The 21,815-nt window shown below is 31.5% G+C and overlaps 1 protein-coding gene across 1 annotated transcript; it reads right to left on the bottom strand.

The window, feature by feature from the left end:
• Window positions 1-363: 363 nt before the first annotated feature.
• On the bottom strand, window positions 364-21,207 carry LOC137926078 (uncharacterized). The gene is made up of 3 exons (XM_068769620.1): window positions 20,805-21,207; window positions 15,428-15,555; window positions 364-543 (listed from the first exon to the last, which is right to left on the bottom strand). Exons 1-3 carry the CDS (start codon window positions 21,205-21,207, stop codon window positions 364-366), a joined length of 711 nt encoding a protein of 236 aa, XP_068625721.1.
• Window positions 21,208-21,815: the final 608 nt, after the last annotated feature.

Genomic DNA, 21,815 nt, shown 5'->3' with positions numbered 1-21,815 from the left:
ATAAATATAAAAATAAATTTAACGTGTTAATAATCTGTAGTAATTTTAAATTATTACATAACATGTAATTATAAATACGTAACAATATTAAAATTATTTAAGCTACATTTAACACCCTCATTTATTGTCAGCCACAATTTTGCAATATATTGCAACAATTGTTATCAGATTTAAAATATTTAACGTTATTAAAAAGGATCTGCTTTACATTACTATCAAGGAATCGGTATGAATTTTTTAGAAGTTTACCGTCACGTATACCAACGGATTTGTATGGTCAAATGTGTGTATGGAATTGTATTAAAACATACATGGACAATTTGTATGACAAGTATTTTTCAAAGAATATGTTATTACTAAAATCTAATCAGTCTTATAGGCCGAGTAAGCTAGGTCTGATACGTCGTTGTATGACCTTCGGTCCCATCCGCCGCTACCTCCACCGCCGCCGGACGACCAGCCGTGACTTTCGTGACCACCTCCACTGTTCTTCTGTGCTATTATCTTCTTAAGTGCGATGATTCCAGCTAGAAGAAGCGCGATCTGGAAAACGGATTTTTTTATAAATTACCATTCTTGTGATTTCAACAATAGGTTGTCCACACCTGGTATTTAGTTTGTTATTGTACCTCGATTATCTTTCTTGATGAGGGCTTTCTCTATATAATATTAAAAAAAAATATTTCAGAGTATTCTATTTATTTATGGCATAATGACACGTGTTATTTGACTAGTAACATATGCAGATGAGAGTCCATATATCATTTTACTAAATTAATTCATTTCATTCATTCATAAAAGTAAGGACAACTTGAATATTTTCAATTGACACTTTTTATTATCATAGAATATAAACATAGTAAAAATAGCGAACTACTTCACGAGAGAATAAAGGCGAGAAAAAATCACAAACATGTACATTTTTACACCGTAATTAAAGAACTTTGTCGCCCTTGACACTGAGATAGAATGCTTCTGAATAGAATCGAATGAATAGAGTTGATTTCATTGTTTAGTCGACGATAGATCGAAAATAGATTAAAGGGAAATGTTGATCAATACATCTACATTTTGCCATTATTAAAGTTTTATTATACATTTTAATAAAACAATAACAAAGGTTAATGAACTTTTATAGTTTAAATAAAGAATTACACAATTATAGTAGATAATAAACAAGTTTTAATTGCCTGTAGGTAACTGTAAATGACAACAAAATTATCTCAGACTCTGATATAGAAACGAGGAAACATTATATCAGAACGGGAAAACCAAACATTAGATATTTCGAAATCAAGTGTTATCTAGAACAACCAGGTGTTCTTATATTTTAATTCGTTCATTTAAAATTCTTGTATTAAACTTTATAAGGCAATCACAGGGTTATCATTAGTTGGATATGACACATTGTGTTTATTTTGGTATCGTATAGCTAAACAAATAAAAAATTGAAAGTCAATGTTCAAATAATTATTGTTAAATTACTTATATCATAAAATGTGTAGTAAACACAAATTAAACAATAAATATATATTCCTAAGTAATAAAGTTCAGAACAAAAATGGCTAAACAACATACATTGCAGCGTATACGAAATAACCTAAAAACATCATGTTGCACGTGGCGTCGTTGAGTATTCATTCAATATCAAGTGAAGTAAATCCCGTGCGGCTTAAAAATAATGGAAAATAAGCCGCACGAGATTTACTTTAAGCGAAATTGAAACAATCTGTTTTCTTTCTTCAAGTTTTAAAATGCGCGGGAAAGTCGATGACGGCCGATGCTCACGACCGACGCGAGTGAAGGCGGGAACAATACTGTCAGATGGACGTTAAATAGTTTCTGAACGATAAATAAAAAAAAAACGGCCAAAAGCAACGTTTTATCAGCCAATGGGGCTTCGCAACTGCAGTGAACATTGTTTTTAAACTGTTTGCTATGTGACTACACGATTTGTAAAATAGTTGATGGCCTTGCTTCACTATTACGTCAGATATTGGTTTCGATCCGTACAGAGTATAAATATTCTTGTTGTATATTAACATTTTTACATAGCTTAGTGTGATTTTTTATTGTTATAATGTTTGAAAACTCTGGAATATCGAATTCTAGAATAATTTTTTAAATTAATAAAATTCGTAAATAGAAATATAATTTAAAATGAATTTTTTTTCTTTTTCATTTTAAATAAACGTGGATGAGGTTGACCGACGACATAGTTAATGTCTTAAAAAAGTCGCTGAATACTGGCAGTGCAAGGTCGTGGCATTCTTTGGGAAAGGTTTATGCCTTGTACTGGTTTTTTATCGATAGATATGATGATGATGATGATGTAAAGCATATACACCTTCTACTGGCTACAGCGACGACATAGCCAAGTCACGGGAAGTGGAAGGGTCTATGATGATTTAATACTTTTAATTCATAAACCGTAAATCTTTTCGATTCACTTCTTATTTGAGTTCTTTAAGGAAGTCAAAAGGAAACACGATTTCCGAACGATCACAGTCTATACATATTAAAATATTGCTATCGTATCGAATTACCAGTAGACATATTTATATGAGTGAAGGACAAGTGTTACTTAATATTCTCAACGAGACGCAAGCAGCGAGCGTATTATATATATACATATAACATTTCTCTAAGCTGTGTACAATGTCGTTAAATAGTAGTCGTTTCAGCTTATAAGCGCCCCCCGAAAGGAATAGGCCTCCCCCAAAAATATTTACACGGGATATATCGGAATCGTCACGCTTAGCAGGAGGCTTGGCGACTCAGTGTTACTGTAGTACACAGAGGACGCTGCTGCCCATCCTTTGGAAACTTGTTTGTGAGTAGCTGCAATTCTATATAATTAATGCACGAATTGTGAATTATATACGATTGTATCCCGGGAATCGAACCCGGGATCTGCTGTCGCAAGTCTCAGTCCTCTATAGCTGGTCTGCCAATGCTCAATGATTGTCGCACTAGTCTTTAAATGCGAAACAGTAATTCTAAATTTAAATTTACATATTCAGAGTATGAATTTTTAGTGAATCTTTCTATACCATACATTATGTAGCACGAGGTTTCTTTCACTATTATCAGTTGCTTATTAGCATATTGTTTTAACTACAAAGGTCATCATGGTAAATATCGCTGGTAATGCTTCAAGAACGTTTAACTAAAGTACAATATTCTTCTACAGACTTTAATTGTTCTTTATACGATATACTATTTTTTTACTTTATGTTCTTTTAGTTGACTGCATTCGTTTTATAAAAGTTTGTTTAGTACGATAAAATTATATTTGTACAAAGTTTATAGGTATGTCTTGTAGATTGTAAGGTAGTTTGATTAACTGGATACGTCTAGGATTATTACTGTGTTACAGTTATAGAACGCCATACCATTCGAAATACTGGTGGCGAAAATGATAATTATATAAATATGAATTACAAAGCCTTTGTACAGAGCATTTTTTTATTTTCATTCATGATTTGTGGTAAAATTAATACGTTCTTTACTATGAGAGTAAGGCTTTATTTGTCTAATCAGCTTATGATAAATAAATTATCTGTTTATTGTATGAGCGTCTTTTAAATTATTGAACATAATAAGTTGATACATACCACCAAATCATTATTAAAAGATTACGGTATATTTTTAATTATTTTTTACTGTTTGTATGTAATAAATCATCATTTTTACAAGACAAAAAAGTAAAAGCGTTCAAATGTTAAATTGTACGGGACAATCACATACAGCTCATTACATGAGTATTCAAAGAATACATACGTATTCTTTCATAAAGTGTTTAGTGTTTAAATCACATCTAAAATATATTACAATACGAAATTCTAAGAAATATTTTCATGAAATATGAGTCTTACTGATATTGTATTCCGTACATAATAAAATTATGCGGGATCAATAGGTTGGTCCCAGATGGATTTATCAAAGTATATGGTTTATTGCTTACTAGAAAATGGCGCATCTGTTTCGAACAGAATAAATATAAATATAATAAAAATAGTTGCGCATTTAAAGCGAAGGTTCCAAAACCGATACTTGAGTAGCTGACGGAATCATAACGACAGCTGGAGTTTATTATTTATTGTTTTTATATTAATAGTATATGTAGGTAATTATATACATATATATAATGATATATTTACATATAATTATATTACGAATAGGCATTTTATATGAGTTTTAATGTGTTTTTCCCCTTTCTCAATTTAACTTTATTATTCTATTTCTGGTATTTTATGATATTACCTAGTTTCACCTACCTTATCAATTTATCTCTGCATCCCCAAAACGGCACTGGCTAAGAATCCCTTCGGTACTAACTTCACCGTTACACGAATTTGTATAAAAAGTTTTTTAAATAAATGTATAAATATGTCAAATTCGCCGGGGAAATCGACGAGAAAATGCACGATAACTTAATATCACCTAGTCTCGAGCACAAACCGTAGACATTAGACAGAGATTCTAACTTGTTTAACCTAAGTAAAGGTTAACTTTGTAAAAGCGCGATGGGCAAGAATCATAGCTACTTTCTATCAATGGTTACATTCTTAATTTAAATACACAAGTAATATCATTTTAAGAAAAAAACTATCGAAGTATTAGCGATTATAACTATACTAAATCAATTTTATTAAAAAAAATGCTTTTAATGTTAAGGAGATAATAAAGTTTTTATTTTTAATATCGTGTCTAATGTTTTTATTACATTATTGATGACATTACATTATTGATATGATTATAATATTTATCTGATCATATATCACGACCGACTTCTAACTATTGCATCCAGCGTCTTCCGACGATCTTAACATGGTAGTCGGTCTACCAAGCGGGTCGACATATTACGCTATGCTTGTCGTTCCGTTTTGTTAATACCGGGACCTTAAAGCCTTTTCGGCAATCTATTCTGCATGCTGCAAAGCAGGGGTGGCCAACCCACGGCTCGTGAGTCACATGCGGCTTATTAAAGGATTATTTGTGGCTTGCGATAAATATAACCGAGTTCACTTTTCATTTTTATGTAGTTATATTTTAAAATTGATTTCGCTTCATAAATTCCAATTTTTTTAAGATACTGTATGTATTATTTAATTTCAATGCATATATTAATTATTTAATAGCTTAAATGTGTTCTATTATTCTCTATGTCACGCCATAATTTGATCTATTTAATATTTTTTTAAGTTAGGTTAGGGTACATATTACTTGGTAGAAAATTTTGAAAGAAAAAGAAATATAGAAGAATAGGTAAAATTATATTATAACTTTTTTTGGAGATTGACAGTTCACGCGTTTGATTGTTAGTTTTGAACTTAACATATTTGACAGTTCGAACGACCCATATTACATGTGTTTAACAACTGCTTTGATCAGCATTTATTTCGTATTTAAAACTTTTTTCTTTTCAGAATGCGGTGGGCATTTAATTTGTAGCAAAAATTATTAAAATTCTTTAGCAAATATAATCACATAGGTTAAATATAATAATGAATGCATAGTTTAATTTAATCGTAATACAAAATATTAAATAAATCAAGTCGTAATTAGCATGCCATTTGCATATGCAGATGTAGAAAAGGAATTCTAAATGCTTAGACGTAGAGAAATGATCGGTTCTGAAGATAAATTGAATGTTTTAGAACACGCGAAAGTAGACGTTAATTACATTTAATGAAGAGCATTATTTGCAATAATCGATTCGCAATAAATATGCAGCAGGCAATATCAACGAGCGCAACATAATTTTACTATTTATTTACGTTCTTTAATCACGAATATATAGTATTATTTGAATTTAGCGTATGCATCTTTTATGCTATCGGTCTTATTGGAAATATGCAGTGACTTTGACATCTACTCCTGGATATAATCATCCTTCATAGATACCCTATAAAAAAAATTGGAAGCCACCTGCATCTAGTGTCTTTGGACGATCATATAATATTTTAGTACAAATTGAAAATATTAAGTGTATCACTTTTAAAACCTTTTAAGCTGTTCAATAGATGTTATCTAATAAACGGGTAATGATTTACCAAATACAGTGGTACCTCGACATACGAGTTTAATTCGTTCCGCAACCTTGCTCGTATCTTGAATTACTCGTATCTCGAAGCAAATTTCCCCATACAAAACAATTGAACTACCATTAATCCGTTCCAACCTCCAAAATGTCACCCCAGTTATTTTTGTTACGTGGTTTTGAACAATAAAAACGTGTTTATAAATAACAAATATTTATTGCACAAAAACAAAAAAGAGAATGTAAAGAAATAAATTAGATATCCTCACTGGTCTTTGCCTTTTTCGCTACATTTTTCTCGCTTTCACCTATAGGCCGTTTAGTAAAAAACATGTTCAAGGAGGTTTGTTTCTTCCTCCCTCTCAGAATGTTCCGGAAATGAATTAGGCAAGTGTCATTAAAAAGGACAGATGCGACTGTTGCAACTTTTTCTGGATGTTTTTTTTCCCACGAACTGTGAAACTCTCTCCCACATTCCTAAGATCTCCTTTATCTCACTTGTAGAAATAACCTCCTCCTCTGACTCCTCAAAACCAATTTCTTGCATAACCTCAGAATGCTGCTATGACTGTAACTCTTGTATCTTGTGTTACTACCGAACCAAACTCGTATCTCGAATTTCGCTCGTAACTCAAAGCAAAAAATCACTTGCATGTCGGCTCGTATCTCGAAATACTCGTATGTTGGGGCACTCGTATGTCGAGGTACCACTGTATAAACATATATAACTAATTTTAATACCCGGTATCTGATTTGGCACGTCAGAAATATTAAGGTTTCATAAATATAGCCTTTTACCCATGTACGTGCCGATTCTCGTAACGCATGGCATGCGGGTTAGAATTTATTGGATGAATACCGGTTCTATTGAAATTCTATGGACTAAGTCTTTATAAAGTAGGTGACGAGTTACGTCTGAAACGATAATAAAAATTATTTATATAGCAATATATTTAACTAATCTGTACATAAAATTTACATGTGTACATTAAATTATATTTTTATATTTTTAGAGATAGTGGTTAAAACCAATTCATATTATCAATTATTAAATTCCCCGATGAAAGATTTTTGCAAGGAGCCTTAATAGAGGCTGGTTTTTGCGAGAAATTTTATTATCATATTAAAGATCTTTAATATAATGAGATAAAAGTCGAGAAAATTTTTATTTATATTTAATTCATAATTTTATGTTACTAATTCTTGATAGATTAAAACTATTATATTTTTTTAATTTTAAAATCGGCAAATATTAGTTAATAATTTTTAATTTCTGAAACTTTACGAAAGTTTAAAACACTGTATTAGTATAGATAGTAATATGTCACCTTTGTATTTCCATTGTATACGTTGATAAGTTCAAGCAGTGGTAGCCCAGCGGTAGAAGACCGTGATTCGCGATCGCGGGTCACAGTCCGGTCTTGTTTTTACGGGGTTTAACAATAATCGCCACGTTTGGCATGCGGGTTGGCGATCGTATTATAAAAAACAGAGTACGCTAATTCCAATTCTCTGGAAACTTTTTTGTGAGCAGTGGCAATCCTTTATAATTATACGGAAATCTAAATTATGAAAAATTTAATCCGAGGAATCGAACCCGTGACCTACTGCTTGTTATAAATGGTGTACGAAATATTATTTTAGATATATATTATCAAATTATTTACTTCTATAACTTTTATACTCGTTCGTAGAATTGCGTCGTATTAAAATATTTCACAAGGAATTATCAATTTCTTTGAAAAAATTAAGAATGTTAAATCCTAATCCTATCCTAGAATCAGCTCCTGATTGGACATTTATGAAAAGACATATGAGAAACTATAAAGAATGCTTAAGGATATGGACGTTGGAATATGTAAGAACTTTTTGTTTTTTGCAAAAAATATATCATGCCACTAAGTTAAAAAACTTAGAGGAATAATTACGAATAACATCTCTGTACATCGAAAAACTATAGCAAAAAAGTTGACGGATTTAGGTGAACAGGTTACAAAAGCATAATACATTGTTATAAACATTTCGAATGTAAGGTTGCAAGAAGGCCTCACACGACAGGGCGACAGCTCTGAGCATCATACTAGGCACCCCTCTCTCTGCAATGTGAGAGACCTAATATCTCCAACATGAAATCCATAGAAAGCTAAGAAATTACGTCTCTAGGCTACAGAAACGGTATTGTTGAATAATGGCATCTCAAATTCAAAGGTCACTCTGATTACCGTATGACCTTCTAATATTGCGTGTTTGTAGGAGAGAATAAATCTTCATTCGTCAGTAATTTTTGGTAGAAAGTTAATGTGACCCAGTAATCTTCAATGATCTTTGTTGATTGCATCTTGATTAGGCCAATGACTCTTATTTTGAACTTCATTTATATCTTTAGTCTTCGTTATAATAAATATAGTATTAATTGTCAAATTATTTTGACATTGAAAATTATTGGTGTATTTGGGAAAGTTCACCTGTATTTTCTTTTTCAAAGGACGTTTCGGTCTTAACAGAAATATCTAATAGATTCAGGCGTTACTTTACGGAAGTCCATCCTAAGTAAGAAAAGGACTAATATATAGCTACTTCCGCTATGCATCAGTAGTCGTGCAATAAATTGCACCGCCCGCTGATAAATGCTAAACGTTTTGAGCTGCCACCCGATGTAATTTGGTTAATTTGATGTACAAACGCGTCTGTTCAGTTACCCATGCTGATCTTAAATATCTAATAGATTCAGGCGTTACTTTGCTGAAGTCCATCCTAAGTAAGAATGCGATGATAATGCATTTATCAGCGGGCTGGCGGGCGGTGCACTTTATTGCACGACTACTGCTACATAGCGGAAGTAGCTAAATATTAGTCCTTTTCTTATTTAACAGAAGTACTAGAAAGGAAAAAATGTTCTCGACCCTGTTAACAGTTAAAATATGTTTAATTAATACAGGCTTTCTGCCAGACATAAAACAAAAAATTTAAATCTTATATGTCGGCAATAGGAATGTGAAACGGAAGTTATTAAAGACATTTGAATAAATCGTAATGAAGAAATTGCAGAATATTTGTAAACAATAAAGTATTAGCGGAACGGAAGCGTAGACCAAAGGCCTGAGGTTTTTGAGGCCAAAAGGTTTTAAGAGACCACGGACTAGTAAACGCAGCCTTAGCAGATTATCCACCAACAAGGTAGACAGATGACTTTGTTCATAAGGTGCTGGACGCAGGCCGATCCTATTAGAAATCTGTGGGCCAATCTTATGTCGTATAGTGACGATGGTGAAAGTGTTAGTTCTTTTGAAATTATTCTCAATTCTCAGTAAATTTTAGTTAAACTGAAACTTGTTCTAGGTAAATAGACGTGTCAAGGGTGTAGCTTAGTATAGAAGCAAAACTTGTAAGGTCTTGAACATATGACCGACATTGAACCCGTTTTGCTGCAACATTTATACATTTCTCCTCAAGATATGCATCTAAAAGACAGGTATTTTTACGAATAATTAACAGTCTTAACAAGGGTAATTATAATTACAAAATTTTACATGTAATCTAATAAAAAAATTGAAATATTCAAAACTTTTTAAGAACGGTTATGAAGATCAAAGGATGTTTATACATATGTTCTGATGGAATTAATGATTCAAATTTCTATTCACTTGTATTTTTAATCCTATTAATCACTATTTACAAATCGTCTCACGATATCGGTTGATCTATTAAAATTATACGTAAAAAACAATCCTCGTCTACAGCCCCATTAGCGCAAAAACCTTTACGTCAATACTCGCCAACACGAGTGCGACATTCTCATTATTGTACCACATTTCTTGTCACTCTTAAACTGTGTCATACATCATCGGAAAATCAATGTCATTGGCATTAAGAACGTGAATGCATATATCATGCAATATACATACATATAAGTGTTGGTATATATTTACGTATAAGTAAAATATATCTTTTAGTATTTTCTTAAAACTTTAATTTAAAAATGTCTTCGAATGTCTATATCTAGGTTTGTACCTATTATTAAATTATTCAAAATTATTTCTCGGAAATCGGAAGTTTATTCTATCGTAACTGTCTTAATGTTTTAGTACTTTAAATGAATTAATAAGGTCCTCGAGCAGTACACACATTGTAATATATAATTTATTGTTATGTAACATTCTGATGTGTGTACTTATACTACAATAAATGTAGGTAAAATCTAAATATTAAATAAAATTAGATGCATCTGCATGTTTAATAAATAATAAATAAAACAAAAATAGCTCTTATCAAGAAATTTGGCAATAGCGTATTAATTTATGATGATTCAATTAAATTATTTTTCTTCTAAACTGATCTTAACTATAAACCATTTATTACAAAGGTTGATCTACAATCGCACGGACAAAGCCAGAGGTAAAAGCTAGTCTATGGAATAGAGTACATTTGTTTCCGTAGTACAGTGAGTCTTGTTTTTGCTGTAGATCATTAGTGACCTGTCTCCTTTGTATATGTGGGATTGAGTTGTTAGTGTCTACATCGTCTTGAGTGAGAGATTTTTTCCACGAAATGTCTATCGAATTAATGTCAAGTGCACTTTTGTTGGCATCTTCACTATAACTTAGAAAGTAACTTAAGTTAGAAAGCATTTAAATGGGAAACTCGAGTCAATTTATTTATTGTTGAGTCAATAAACAGTATTTTATGTAGACAATTAGACAATGCGTATAAGAGGTTGAGAAACATAACATGAACAAATTGAAATTGAAATTGCGAAAAAAATTCCCGCCTTATATTTAACCAAATTTATCGTAAAACACGAAACCGTGTGACTGCACTGTTATAGCTTCTGCAATAATAGAGTTGTTGACATATAGGCATCTCTAGTTCAACCCTCTCACGAAAATTTTAAAATTTAGGAAAATTAGGTTGCAAAGTTTGGGACAAGACATAATATAAAACAGGTACGAATATTACATCATCTCAAATAACTTTGTTTTCTACACAAATGGTATGATATTTAGATTACCTAAAGTTTCAATATAATATCGTCTGAAGTTTGTGCAGTGAAGACCACAGAGTGGCTAGCGTAGTGATAGTTGTTCACCCACAACGTGGACAGATGATCTTTTTAAGGTTATTCGCGACGAATGATTGCACGCTGCTTATAACCAGTGTTATTGAATATAAATTTAAATTAAAAGCGTGATATAGATAACAAGAAAATAAATAAGATATTAACAATAAATAATTTGTTAAACAAATGTACAGAGTGAGCTAAAAGGATAATAAAGCTAAAGAATATATAAATAAAAATAATAAATTTTAAATTTTAGAAACCCACAGGGAAGGCGAAGGAAGTGAGACTATGAATGGAAGGAAAGTATGTAAAGGAAGAAAAGACATCGAGGAGGACGAAATATAAGTATGGAACTAAAAAAAAGGAAAATTAATGTGAAAAAATTGTTACGTAAATAAAGACCCTATCCATCCATGATAGGGATTGAACACAAGGCCCAAAATTGGGGTCCTTAAAAATAAAAAAAGTATTATTAGAAATCTACGTGGGATGCTAATGTCCAGCAGTGGGCATCAGCTGTAAGACGTTATGCTTAATGCTGTTGATGATGATGAAACCGTCGCTCGTCTTATGACGAGAAATTTATAAGACCAACAATAAGAGGCTTGTGTTCCAACTATGAGAACAATACAAAGCCAACTATATGATTTTATCATCGCCAGTTATATACTTAATTAGATTAAAGTGTTTACATTGAAAGCGAAATGTCGTACAGGTAAGATCGTGACTTCAGTGTTCTAGAAATAAAATGGGACGCGGTTGTTTCTACCTGTAATTGCATTTTCTTTAAAGTACAGTCAGTAGGAAAATATAATATCTTTTATACATTTATTTAACCTTTAAATGTGGAAATGAAACAGCGTTTATCCTACATTTAACTTTTTTTAAGTTAGTGGGGGAAACGTTTCGCATTTTTTTTAAATGAATTGTTATTATGTTACTATTTGACACTATGTGCTTATAATGGTATGTTTATTTAAACGCTTTTTAAACTGTCGGTTAGGTTATAAGTTTATTATGTTTGCGCGCATCGATGGTAAATATAGAATCTTTAATAAGATCGGTCTAGACAGCTTTTTACAAGAGATCCATAACTATTTGCCTGTTTCTTTATCTTCCATGAATATCTTTAAGTCATTTTTGTGTCACTGTTGTTAGCGAAAAAAATATTATTCAAGTTAATTACATTCTGTTTTTAAACTGATGAAGTATAATTCACACAGAATAAATTAAAAAAAAACTACGTCGTACATATAAACATAAATACTTGTTTCTCTCGATCATGTCATAACTTAAGAACGACTTAATCGATTTCATTAATTTTATTTATAGGTTTCTTAATACTATTTGGAGAGTTTTATGGATAGAAAATAGAAAATTGCGAAGAAAATTAAAACGAATCAGAACTAATTTAACAGTTCGCTTTGAACTTCGCCTTTTCTTTATTCTTCATTATTTGTCACTCATAAAGTTTATATACTTATTTAAAATTTAATCAACAAATAAACTGATCTAGTGAAATATTTTGAATAATTTATTTTAATTTTTTATACTGGCCGTACATAGTTATCGGAACAATTAGTACGAGATATAATCGTAGCGAATATAGCAAAACAAAAGCTGAGATCTACGAAAATATTTAACGCTCTACGAAAGTTTCTCTGCATACGTTACTTCGCGGGTATCTTGACATCCAACCGGCGTTGATAAGTGCAGCGGACCCCGCACGACCGCCTTATCATTTCCCAAGTGTGTCAAAAGGCTTAGCTTCTGCCCCGCGTGCATACTTGACATCATTCGCATACACGAGGCCATTACCCGCTCTGTGTCGTTTTGATACACTACGAGGCGAATTAAATTTTTCACGCTCTTATGACTTGTTAAAGCTATACAACACTTAATCGTAGATTTTTGTTGTCATTATGCTCTTTATTTTTTCAAGTATCACATAATTATTAAAACAATGTTTATCTATAGACTAAGAACATTTGAATACTTATTAAAAAATTTGAAAGGTCCGCGTCTTGATATGGTGAACTTTTACTCAATCAATATTATTTTCCAAACTCACAGTCATTAAAAAAACTGTGGAGTGGCCCATGTTTTGGATTTCTCTACGACGTCTATTTAAAAATAAGGAGATCCACAGATGATTGAAAATTACCGATATAGCCTAGTGAATTGACTGATTGAAGTGACATGGGGCTGGACTACACGTAGCGCACAGAACGGATTGCTATTGGGCCCTTAGGGTTCTGGAGTAAAGACCAGTGTAGAACGTCTGCCCATAAAATGGACATAGGACCTGGTTACAACCGATCTTATTAAATCTATGGGTTCTCCGATGTCCTATGTCAAATAGTGGATATCCCATGGCTGATTTAAAAAAGGATGATAATGAGATGAGTATTTCTATTGATTAGACGTGTCGGTCTTTGTTCGTATAGTTCATTTAGTTCTCTGCAAGTAGAGTTTGTACAAAACTGAAAGTATGCGAAAAATCACGGTAAAGTTTTAGCAAATAAAACACCATATTAAAGAGACATCCGTCGTTAAATCCACTCACGTATCATAAGAACGTAGGTCGTTTGAGTAATCTTGACATAAATCAAAACATTGAAAATGTAAACCGTTATCCTATTAGATGATTCTCACGTTGTTCTTGGTACGTTGGAATTATACTATATCACTCATCCATGAAATGTTTAAAACCTTACCACGTCCTATATATGCATCTATTGTGGCAGGTGAATCAACGTTGAAAGAATTTCATTCGCTGAATAATTGCCCCGAAATTAGAAATAATTTTAATTGCCTTATTAGTGTAGTTGACATTAAGAAAATGTAAGACGAGAAACGATTTTAATAGAAACGTTTGGGAAATTAAAAATTATTTTTTAACCATTTTATCTTTAATAACACAAAGCAATTTGAAAGACAGCCGCGTTATGCACTTGAATTGTCATTGAATAAATATAAAAACTGTTTTAATCATAGATAAGAAATTCCTTTTAGCAACAGTGTAAAGGATTTTTTAAATGATAATAAAAACTTGGAAATAAATTTCTCTGACTATTGTTTTATAGATATTTATTAAAGTGATCACAATAAATACAGTTTGGTTTTCTCAGATTATAGCCACGTATTTAAAGTTGAAAGGTGCAATTTACGGGCAGCATTTGATTATAGTTTTTTCGTCAAATATGAATGGGCTCTTTTTGCAATTTTTTCAAAAATGAGCAAAGTGAGTAGTAAAATAAAATAAAAATACACTAGCGTAAAAGCTAAAAAATTACCCTTTGGAAAAATTATTTTATTAATAAATAATTCCAAAGTTCTGATATATATCTAGAAATAAGTTTAACGTTTTTAACTTTTAATTGCTTATAAACTTATGCCAATGCCTTCGTGTTAAAATACAATTAATAGCATATGTTTACTTAAAACCCCGGCATGCAATTTAAGTCTTGAATTGCATGCAACATTTTTTGCGTTAGTTTTATTGCAAATTTTAAGACCATAAAAAACAGTTTCCTGTATATATTATGTTTGTAATTAAAAGTTTTAACAAGTATCCGATTCGTCGAACTTTGTTCCGGCTAGCTTAATGACTCCTCATTCATAAAGTTATTTAGGTTCTACAAATTTACTAAAAATTATTTAGTTCAATTTTACATGATTATTATATGGTTATTGATACAGGCAATTTGGCTGATATTCTTGTTAATATTTTTTAACACGCATGCGTCATTTTTATTCGTATTATCACAAAATTTATCGTCGTATTATCACAAAAATCATAAAAATAGTTTTAGCTGTGCTCTTATTATAAATAATAGTTGCATGAATTTGTTTTATTTTTATGTATCTTTATAATTTTGTTTTAATTTTAACTTATGTCTCGATTAGTTGGCAGTCAAACCTAAATAAAAATCACTATTGTGTACTATCTGTCCCTGTAGACTGTACTGCCAGAAGTTATTGGCCTGTCGCATTTCAAAAATACAAATAAATGTAATATATTTAAGAGGGATCACTTTATACACGGTTATTGGAAAGAGATGTAAAAGCTTTCAAGAATTCTGCGGATTAATAAGCTGTATATTCATCCCTTTCAAAATTTTCACGCCTTTAACCAATTACAGTGTTGTAGTTTTCAAGATAACAATTGTATTTCATATATTTTGTTTACGAAATGTGCTAATGTGTTAAATAAACGGATGATAAATAAACTTAAAGGAACCTTTGATTAAAATTTAAAGGTAAGAAAGTATTCTGCTTCAGATGCGAAATAAAAGGCTTTAAAAAATTTAAGAAATTACCTTGGACACTATCAATGCCTTCCCTGCCAAAATAAAGAGTCCAGCGATGGCCAATGGTATCATGGCTGCGAGTTTCATCGCTCCGCCCATCATCATCATACCCATCATCTTCTTCATCTTGCCTCGACCTGAAAATGTTTTATGAATCAATTAAAATAATTTCAAATTTGTTGATAGAGTTCTTGACAGCTTAATCCGTCTACGGCTTTTTAAGCCGGATTGTATAATTTATAAAAAACGCGAGTGTAAAATTACACACAGAATAAAGCGATATCATTAAATATGTGTTAAATTTACACATTTATAAGTAGAATCTGTCTTCTATTTCTAGTAGGTATGAAAATAATAATATCTTATATATATGTTTATAGAAGTATATATATGTAGACATGTGTGTGTATAACAGAAATTATTAATTTTTTGTTGGTTATAGGCAAAGCATTTGGTTTCTGTTTCGCCTGATGTCAAGCAGCGACGAGGTCTACAATGGTACGTGCTTGTCTAGAATATATCTATTCACACTTGTCTTGAAGACTACCAAGTTACAACTAATATACATATTTATGTAAACATGCTTTTGTACATCTTCCTCTTTGTCAAGCTTTTTTATATTTTCTAGACGGTTTGTTTTAAAAAAAGTTAAGAATTATGAAAAAATTGAAAATAAAATAAACATTGTGCATCTGATAGTTCGCTTTTAATTTCGCACTATGCAAATTTAGAAGTGTCGCACTTTATTAATAAATAAATATTTAATTTATTCACCTAAAAAAATTAAAACTTATTTTTACGGATTTCATCAGTTTTTTTGTTTTCTGTTTCCAATGTTTCCACTGTTTTGTAGCATGTATGATGACAGGTGGATGAATTAAAAAGAAGGTGTTGGACGTTTATATATCATATTTCTTACAGGGTACCTATAAACTACGCCTACATATATATTCCGTTTTATGAATAATGATTGCGTGAATCTAAGAAGTAATATCTTTTAATCTGGTTACACTTGCAATATTAGTCTAGTGGTAAAGGAGTATGACTAGGGCGCTTCGGTTGCAGGTTTTATTCCCAGATGCCATTCAATGTTATAAATAACTAGCTGATCCCGAAAACGTTGATTTGAAAAAAATTAAAGGGTTGATGGTAGAGTGGTGAAAATTTAGGGTTGTATGTTTTTTTAATGCCACGTTATAAAAAAATACAAACAAAAAACTACGTCAAAAATTAAAAAAAAATAAATTAAGAGTGTATAACCCTTATCACTTAGGGGTATGGAAAGTAGATAGTAGCCGATTCTCAGACCTACTGAATACGCATATAAAATTTGGTAAAAATCGGTCAAGCCGTTTCAGAGGAGTACGGTAACTAACATTGTGACATGGAAATTATATATATTAGATTAGCTACCACCGGCTATGAATCTGCTGAGAAGAGCCAGGCGGAAACTCAGCAGTTGCTCTTTTTATGTGAAATTTTTCAGTTTTCGATAGGATATTAAAATATAAACCATTTAAATGTTTGATCAGTGGTAGCTCAGCGGTAGACGACAGACATGCGATCGTAGGTCGCGGGTTCGGTTCTGGGGTACAATCGTATACAATTCATACTTTGTGTATTAATTATTTAACATTTCCACTGCTCAAATACGTTTACAGGGGATGGGCAGCAGCGTCCTCTGCGTGCCGTAATACAATATGATGATATAATAGTACAATATGTACAATATGTGATCGCCAACCCATATAATAGAGGTATATTCCTCCATAGACATCTACGAGGGTGGCCGTCTAAGTATGTCGTGGAATTTTATTATATATGCGTATACTCTATTATTGCGTATTTATTACAAGTAATGAAGAGAAACATCCACCAACAGTGGCATATCTTAAGAAGTAAATTCGAAAATATATATGAAATAAGCTAAACAGTGGAGCACTCGCGTTACCCTAAGATTAGACTAGACCCCCGGACACCTAGTTTTTATGATAAAGACATTTGACTATATACATGATATTATTTATTTTAAGATAAATAGCAGTATATGTATGGATATTACTAAAAATAGAGATAAGCTCGTTTTAGCTTTCTTATTTTTCATAAAACATTGTACGATGTTACAATATATTACTATGTAACATTAATTGTCATGCTATAAATTTCAGAAGTTTATTAAAGTGACGTGAACTTGCTAGAAATCGCTAAGCTAGAATCTAAGCTAAGAAGTGAATCGCTTTACTACTGTATTGAAGATGTTTTTAAATTGATTACAAAAGAAACCAATATGAGTTTTATGTGTACTCTTCGCAAATTAGGGCGCGTTTGGAACACTGGTAGCTTTGAATTGAAGTATGTCATTACAGGAGAGTTCAAAGAGATACTAGTTTCCTAATAATAATATAAATATTTTTTAATTATTTGTCTTTTTATTTTTTTAATCCGTCACACGAATTTAAGAAAAGACCGTTTATAAAATCGGTTTACATATCATTCTGTAAAATTTAAAGCTTCTGTTACGTGCAAAAATTGATTTAAAGATTTTAATTCCAAAATAATATTAGGCTTCGCTTATATTTTTGTCCTAAAAATATATAATACAGCTTTCTTTTACTTTGTCAAAACTTTGGGAATTAATGAATATAGTAATCTATCTAAATGGCATTCACTAATTTACGTATAACGTTTGTGTATATATCTGCCACTTAGTCTATATGTGGTTTGTATTAAAACCTTTTCGATAAATTTAAATCGAAAATAATTTAAAAAAAGAACACAAAATTTCAAAGCATAATATGGAGAAATGAAAAAATAAACGCGATCTATATATAATAGCAAAATCAAGTACGACTCGCTAATCATTTATCTAAAAAGGCAATTTCATGTGTTATTTTCTATCTAACATGAATAAATGATGCACCCATATATCACCGCGGAGAAGAACCGTTAGTGAAGGGTATAACTTCAAGTATGGTAAGCCATTAAAACTTTCTACATTGAACGAATGACTACTTTTGGAATCAAAAACATATTGAACACTTACATTGGAGAGCGCTTCAAATGTACATCCATCATTTAAAAAACCTTGTCTATCATTAAACACAAATTATTTAGTTAAAAATTTATTTAATTGTAATAGTTTGGTTCGATTAAATCGTTGGATATATCGAATGCGACAAATGACATCCGTTATAAAGAGCATTGTCATTTAATTTTATGGGATTTTCAGTATCTATCGTGACTATGCGACAACGTTTTAAATTATGAGAAAATTCGCTGTTAGAAATGAACCAGTGAGTCTATGATTACCGTGGAATAAGACCATCGAAGACAATATCACAGACACACTTTGCGGCCATTTTACACAATGGGTGCTCATTTAGTTTTTCCTTTCGAAATAGTCTTGTGGTTTTTACTGCGTTTATCTACAGTTGATGATGGAATGAATTGATATTTTATAATAATGGATTCATACTTGTACACTTTTATTGTGGTTGAACAATGTAAAAATATAAGGTAACGATATTCAAAATGAAGGAGTTTTTAATCGCTCTAATAAAACGCCAATCTAATTTTTCGATATCAAACGTTATTTATATATCAAATATGATTTTGATAAAGTGGCCACAAAGAAAACCTGTCTGTGTTTGTTATGGGCTCTTCTCTGATCAGGAAATATTTTCAATCTTTGATTCTAGCTTATATCAAATTAAACTTAAAGAATAAATCTGATGACTTATTCAAGTCAACACTGAATGATTCTATGTATAAATAATGTATGTTTATGTAAAAGTTACGTTTTAAAAATATTGTTCCTGTTTACAAAAGAAAAAAAGGTTTTATCTTATCATAGTTTTAATCATAATATATAAGTTGTTAAAAGGCGATTGTAAGGTTGTCCACACATTTATACATAAGTCATGAATGGGCTTTAAGATTCAATTACTGGAAGTCGAGGCGAGAGAAACATTTATGAAACTGGGGAGAGCAAGATCATTTATAATTCAACTTGGTCAATAGAACTATTGCCTAGCTTTCACTGAAGTTCCTTTTAAGCTGCGATGCGAAAACTGGGAGATTTGTGCATTTAAGTTATGCATTGGTAAATTATATGTCTTCGATATCATGCTTTAGTCCATAGATGCCCACTGTCAGTCATAGGTGTTCCTCAAAGACATAGGGGGATATACCATAATGTATGGCAGAGAGTTAGCTATCTTAGTGTGGTATTAAGGTAAAAAGAGAATGCTGCTGCTCGTACTCTGGAAACTTGTTTGAGAGTAGTGGCAATCCCAAATAATAAATGCACAAAGTATGAATTATCCCGGAAATCGAATCAGCGACCTACGATCGCGAGTCTCAGTCGCTAGACTACTGCTGCCTTCGTTATATTTATTTACAAATCTCAAAAAGTATAAATTTATTGAAATAACAGGAATATACAAACTTCTTAGGTGTCCGAGGTTCCCGATTAGTCAGTCTGACTAAGCTAATCTAAATTGTGATACTCAAAATATCTACTCAGGAGTACTTAGTTACGTAGGTTATGAATCTAGTATATGTTTACGTTAAGCCTAGATTAAGTTAAAAATTATAATAGATAGTATGACAGTGAGAATTAGACGAAAAGAGAAATAATTGTCTGAAATAATATCCAAATATCAAAAAGCACAATTTAAAAATTAAACTGTGCTTAAAAGTGTAGTCTTACGCGCTAATACTTACTACGATTATAGTATTTTTTTTAATTAAAAATTATAGGTTGTAAATAGTTAAAAATGCTACGAAATTATATCAAAATTTACGTATATGATTCATTGAATCAAGTGTGTATTATACAGGCTGATTAGTAATAGACGTATAGCTCATTTGTTGTCTATTAATATTATATATGGTTCAATCTAAACAAAACTTATTGTTTTCAGAAATAATAAATAATGTTAGCATGACATGGTAAGAAAAATCGTTTTCAAAATTCGAATATTTGTATAAAACGAAGTAAAATTAATACATATTTACTATAAAGGCATAAACTGAAGGCATTGTGCTGCCAGAAGTTGTTAGCCTGTCGCTTAACATATTTCAGAGTAATTGCTTTATTACAGATGAAAGGAAATAGATGTAAAAGCTTTTAAGCTTTTTGCTGACAATTAAGTTGTGTATACATTCGCCCTTTTATAGCTGGTACTAATATAACCGATCTTTCAATGTATAAAGGTTAAAATTTTAAAACTTAATACAGAATTATTAAAGCAAATATAATTACGCTGAAAATAAATTGCCTTTTTATAGTGATTGATTAAGCAGTTTAAAAGAGAATGTTTTACTTACCGTTGCGTTTAAAATAAAGATGTGATAAGGAATTCAAATTTCCAGAATGACTTACCCTCTTCAACACCTCGGTTGAGCTCTTCACCCGTCATAGTTGGCAGTGAAAACTGTATTGTTCTTGAGTTGGCGAAGGACGCAATTTTATCCCATAACATTGCTGAAAGCATTTCGTTCTTACTACCTAACCCCCTTGGTAGATTAGTGTCTATCTCATTTTCATTAATAGGTGTTATCTTCGACCCTGTAGCCTTTACAATATCGATGCCGTTGTATATTGGAATTGATTCCATTGTCGCAGCACGATCAAAGAACACAATCGCTTTTTTCTTTAGACACGGAAGCATCCCTTCTCCTCGTTGACAATCTTCATATATGTTCATAATATATTTCAACCCTAGGTCACATTTTACTTCTAATACACCCATTAGCAGAACAACGATGAAAATTGTTCTAATCATTTTGTTCTGTTCTTCCTCGCGGATTGGGTTAGTAAAAAAGACTGTAGGTCCGCACGTGAGCGCCCACCGTATTTATAGCCTATGTAGTCTATAGAGTCGTGCCTCTTGGATCGGGGGTACGGTTTCTACGGTGACTGTACACTGAAGCAGGTACGAATGTCTCGGTACTTCTAATGCAACTGTTAGGTAAGCCGTTGTACCGCTTACTACAAGTGTGTAAGACCCCTTTACTTCGTTGGTTTGTGTGAGTGAGTGGTGAAATGGGAAATTGTCATTGTAGTTGTGTAAATGTTTATCAGATTGCTCGATTCGTTAAACGGTGAAGGTATGCATGATCTTTGATATGGTAATTTGAATAAAATCAATTAAATGAATGTACATAGTTTTTTACGTCTTACACATTGATGACAAAGGAACGGATATCTGCAACAAAACTATATTATAGAACAGCAAATTTAGTAATACAACCTCTTATTATTATTACGTAATGGGTTTTATTGTCATTCAATTGTTTTTAAATTTTCAAATTGAAGCAATTTTGTTTTTATATTCTGAAAAATTAGTAAGCATTAGAACATATCATTTAAACACTTTTTTGTAAATAGTAA

Source organism: Battus philenor, unplaced genomic scaffold, assembly GCF_028537555.1.
Source record: "Battus philenor isolate CCGP_79_NKW_IND1 unplaced genomic scaffold, ilBatPhil1.0.hap1 SCAF_28, whole genome shotgun sequence".
Lineage (NCBI taxonomy): Eukaryota > Metazoa > Arthropoda > Insecta > Lepidoptera > Papilionidae > Battus > Battus philenor.
This window is presented reverse-complemented; position numbering and strand designations above follow the sequence as displayed.

Coding starts and splice junctions, on each gene's coding strand:
- LOC137926078 (XM_068769620.1), bottom strand. CDS start 21,207: ATGATTAGAACAATTTTCATCGTTGTTCTGCTAATGGGTGTATTAGAA. Junction 15,556..20,804: donor CAACCGAGGTGTTGAAGAGG/GTAAGTCATTCT, acceptor AAACATTTTCAG/GTCGAGGCAAGATGAAGAAG. Junction 544..15,427: donor AGGCATTGATAGTGTCCAAG/GTAATTTCTTAA, acceptor TCCGTTTTCCAG/ATCGCGCTTCTTCTAGCTGG.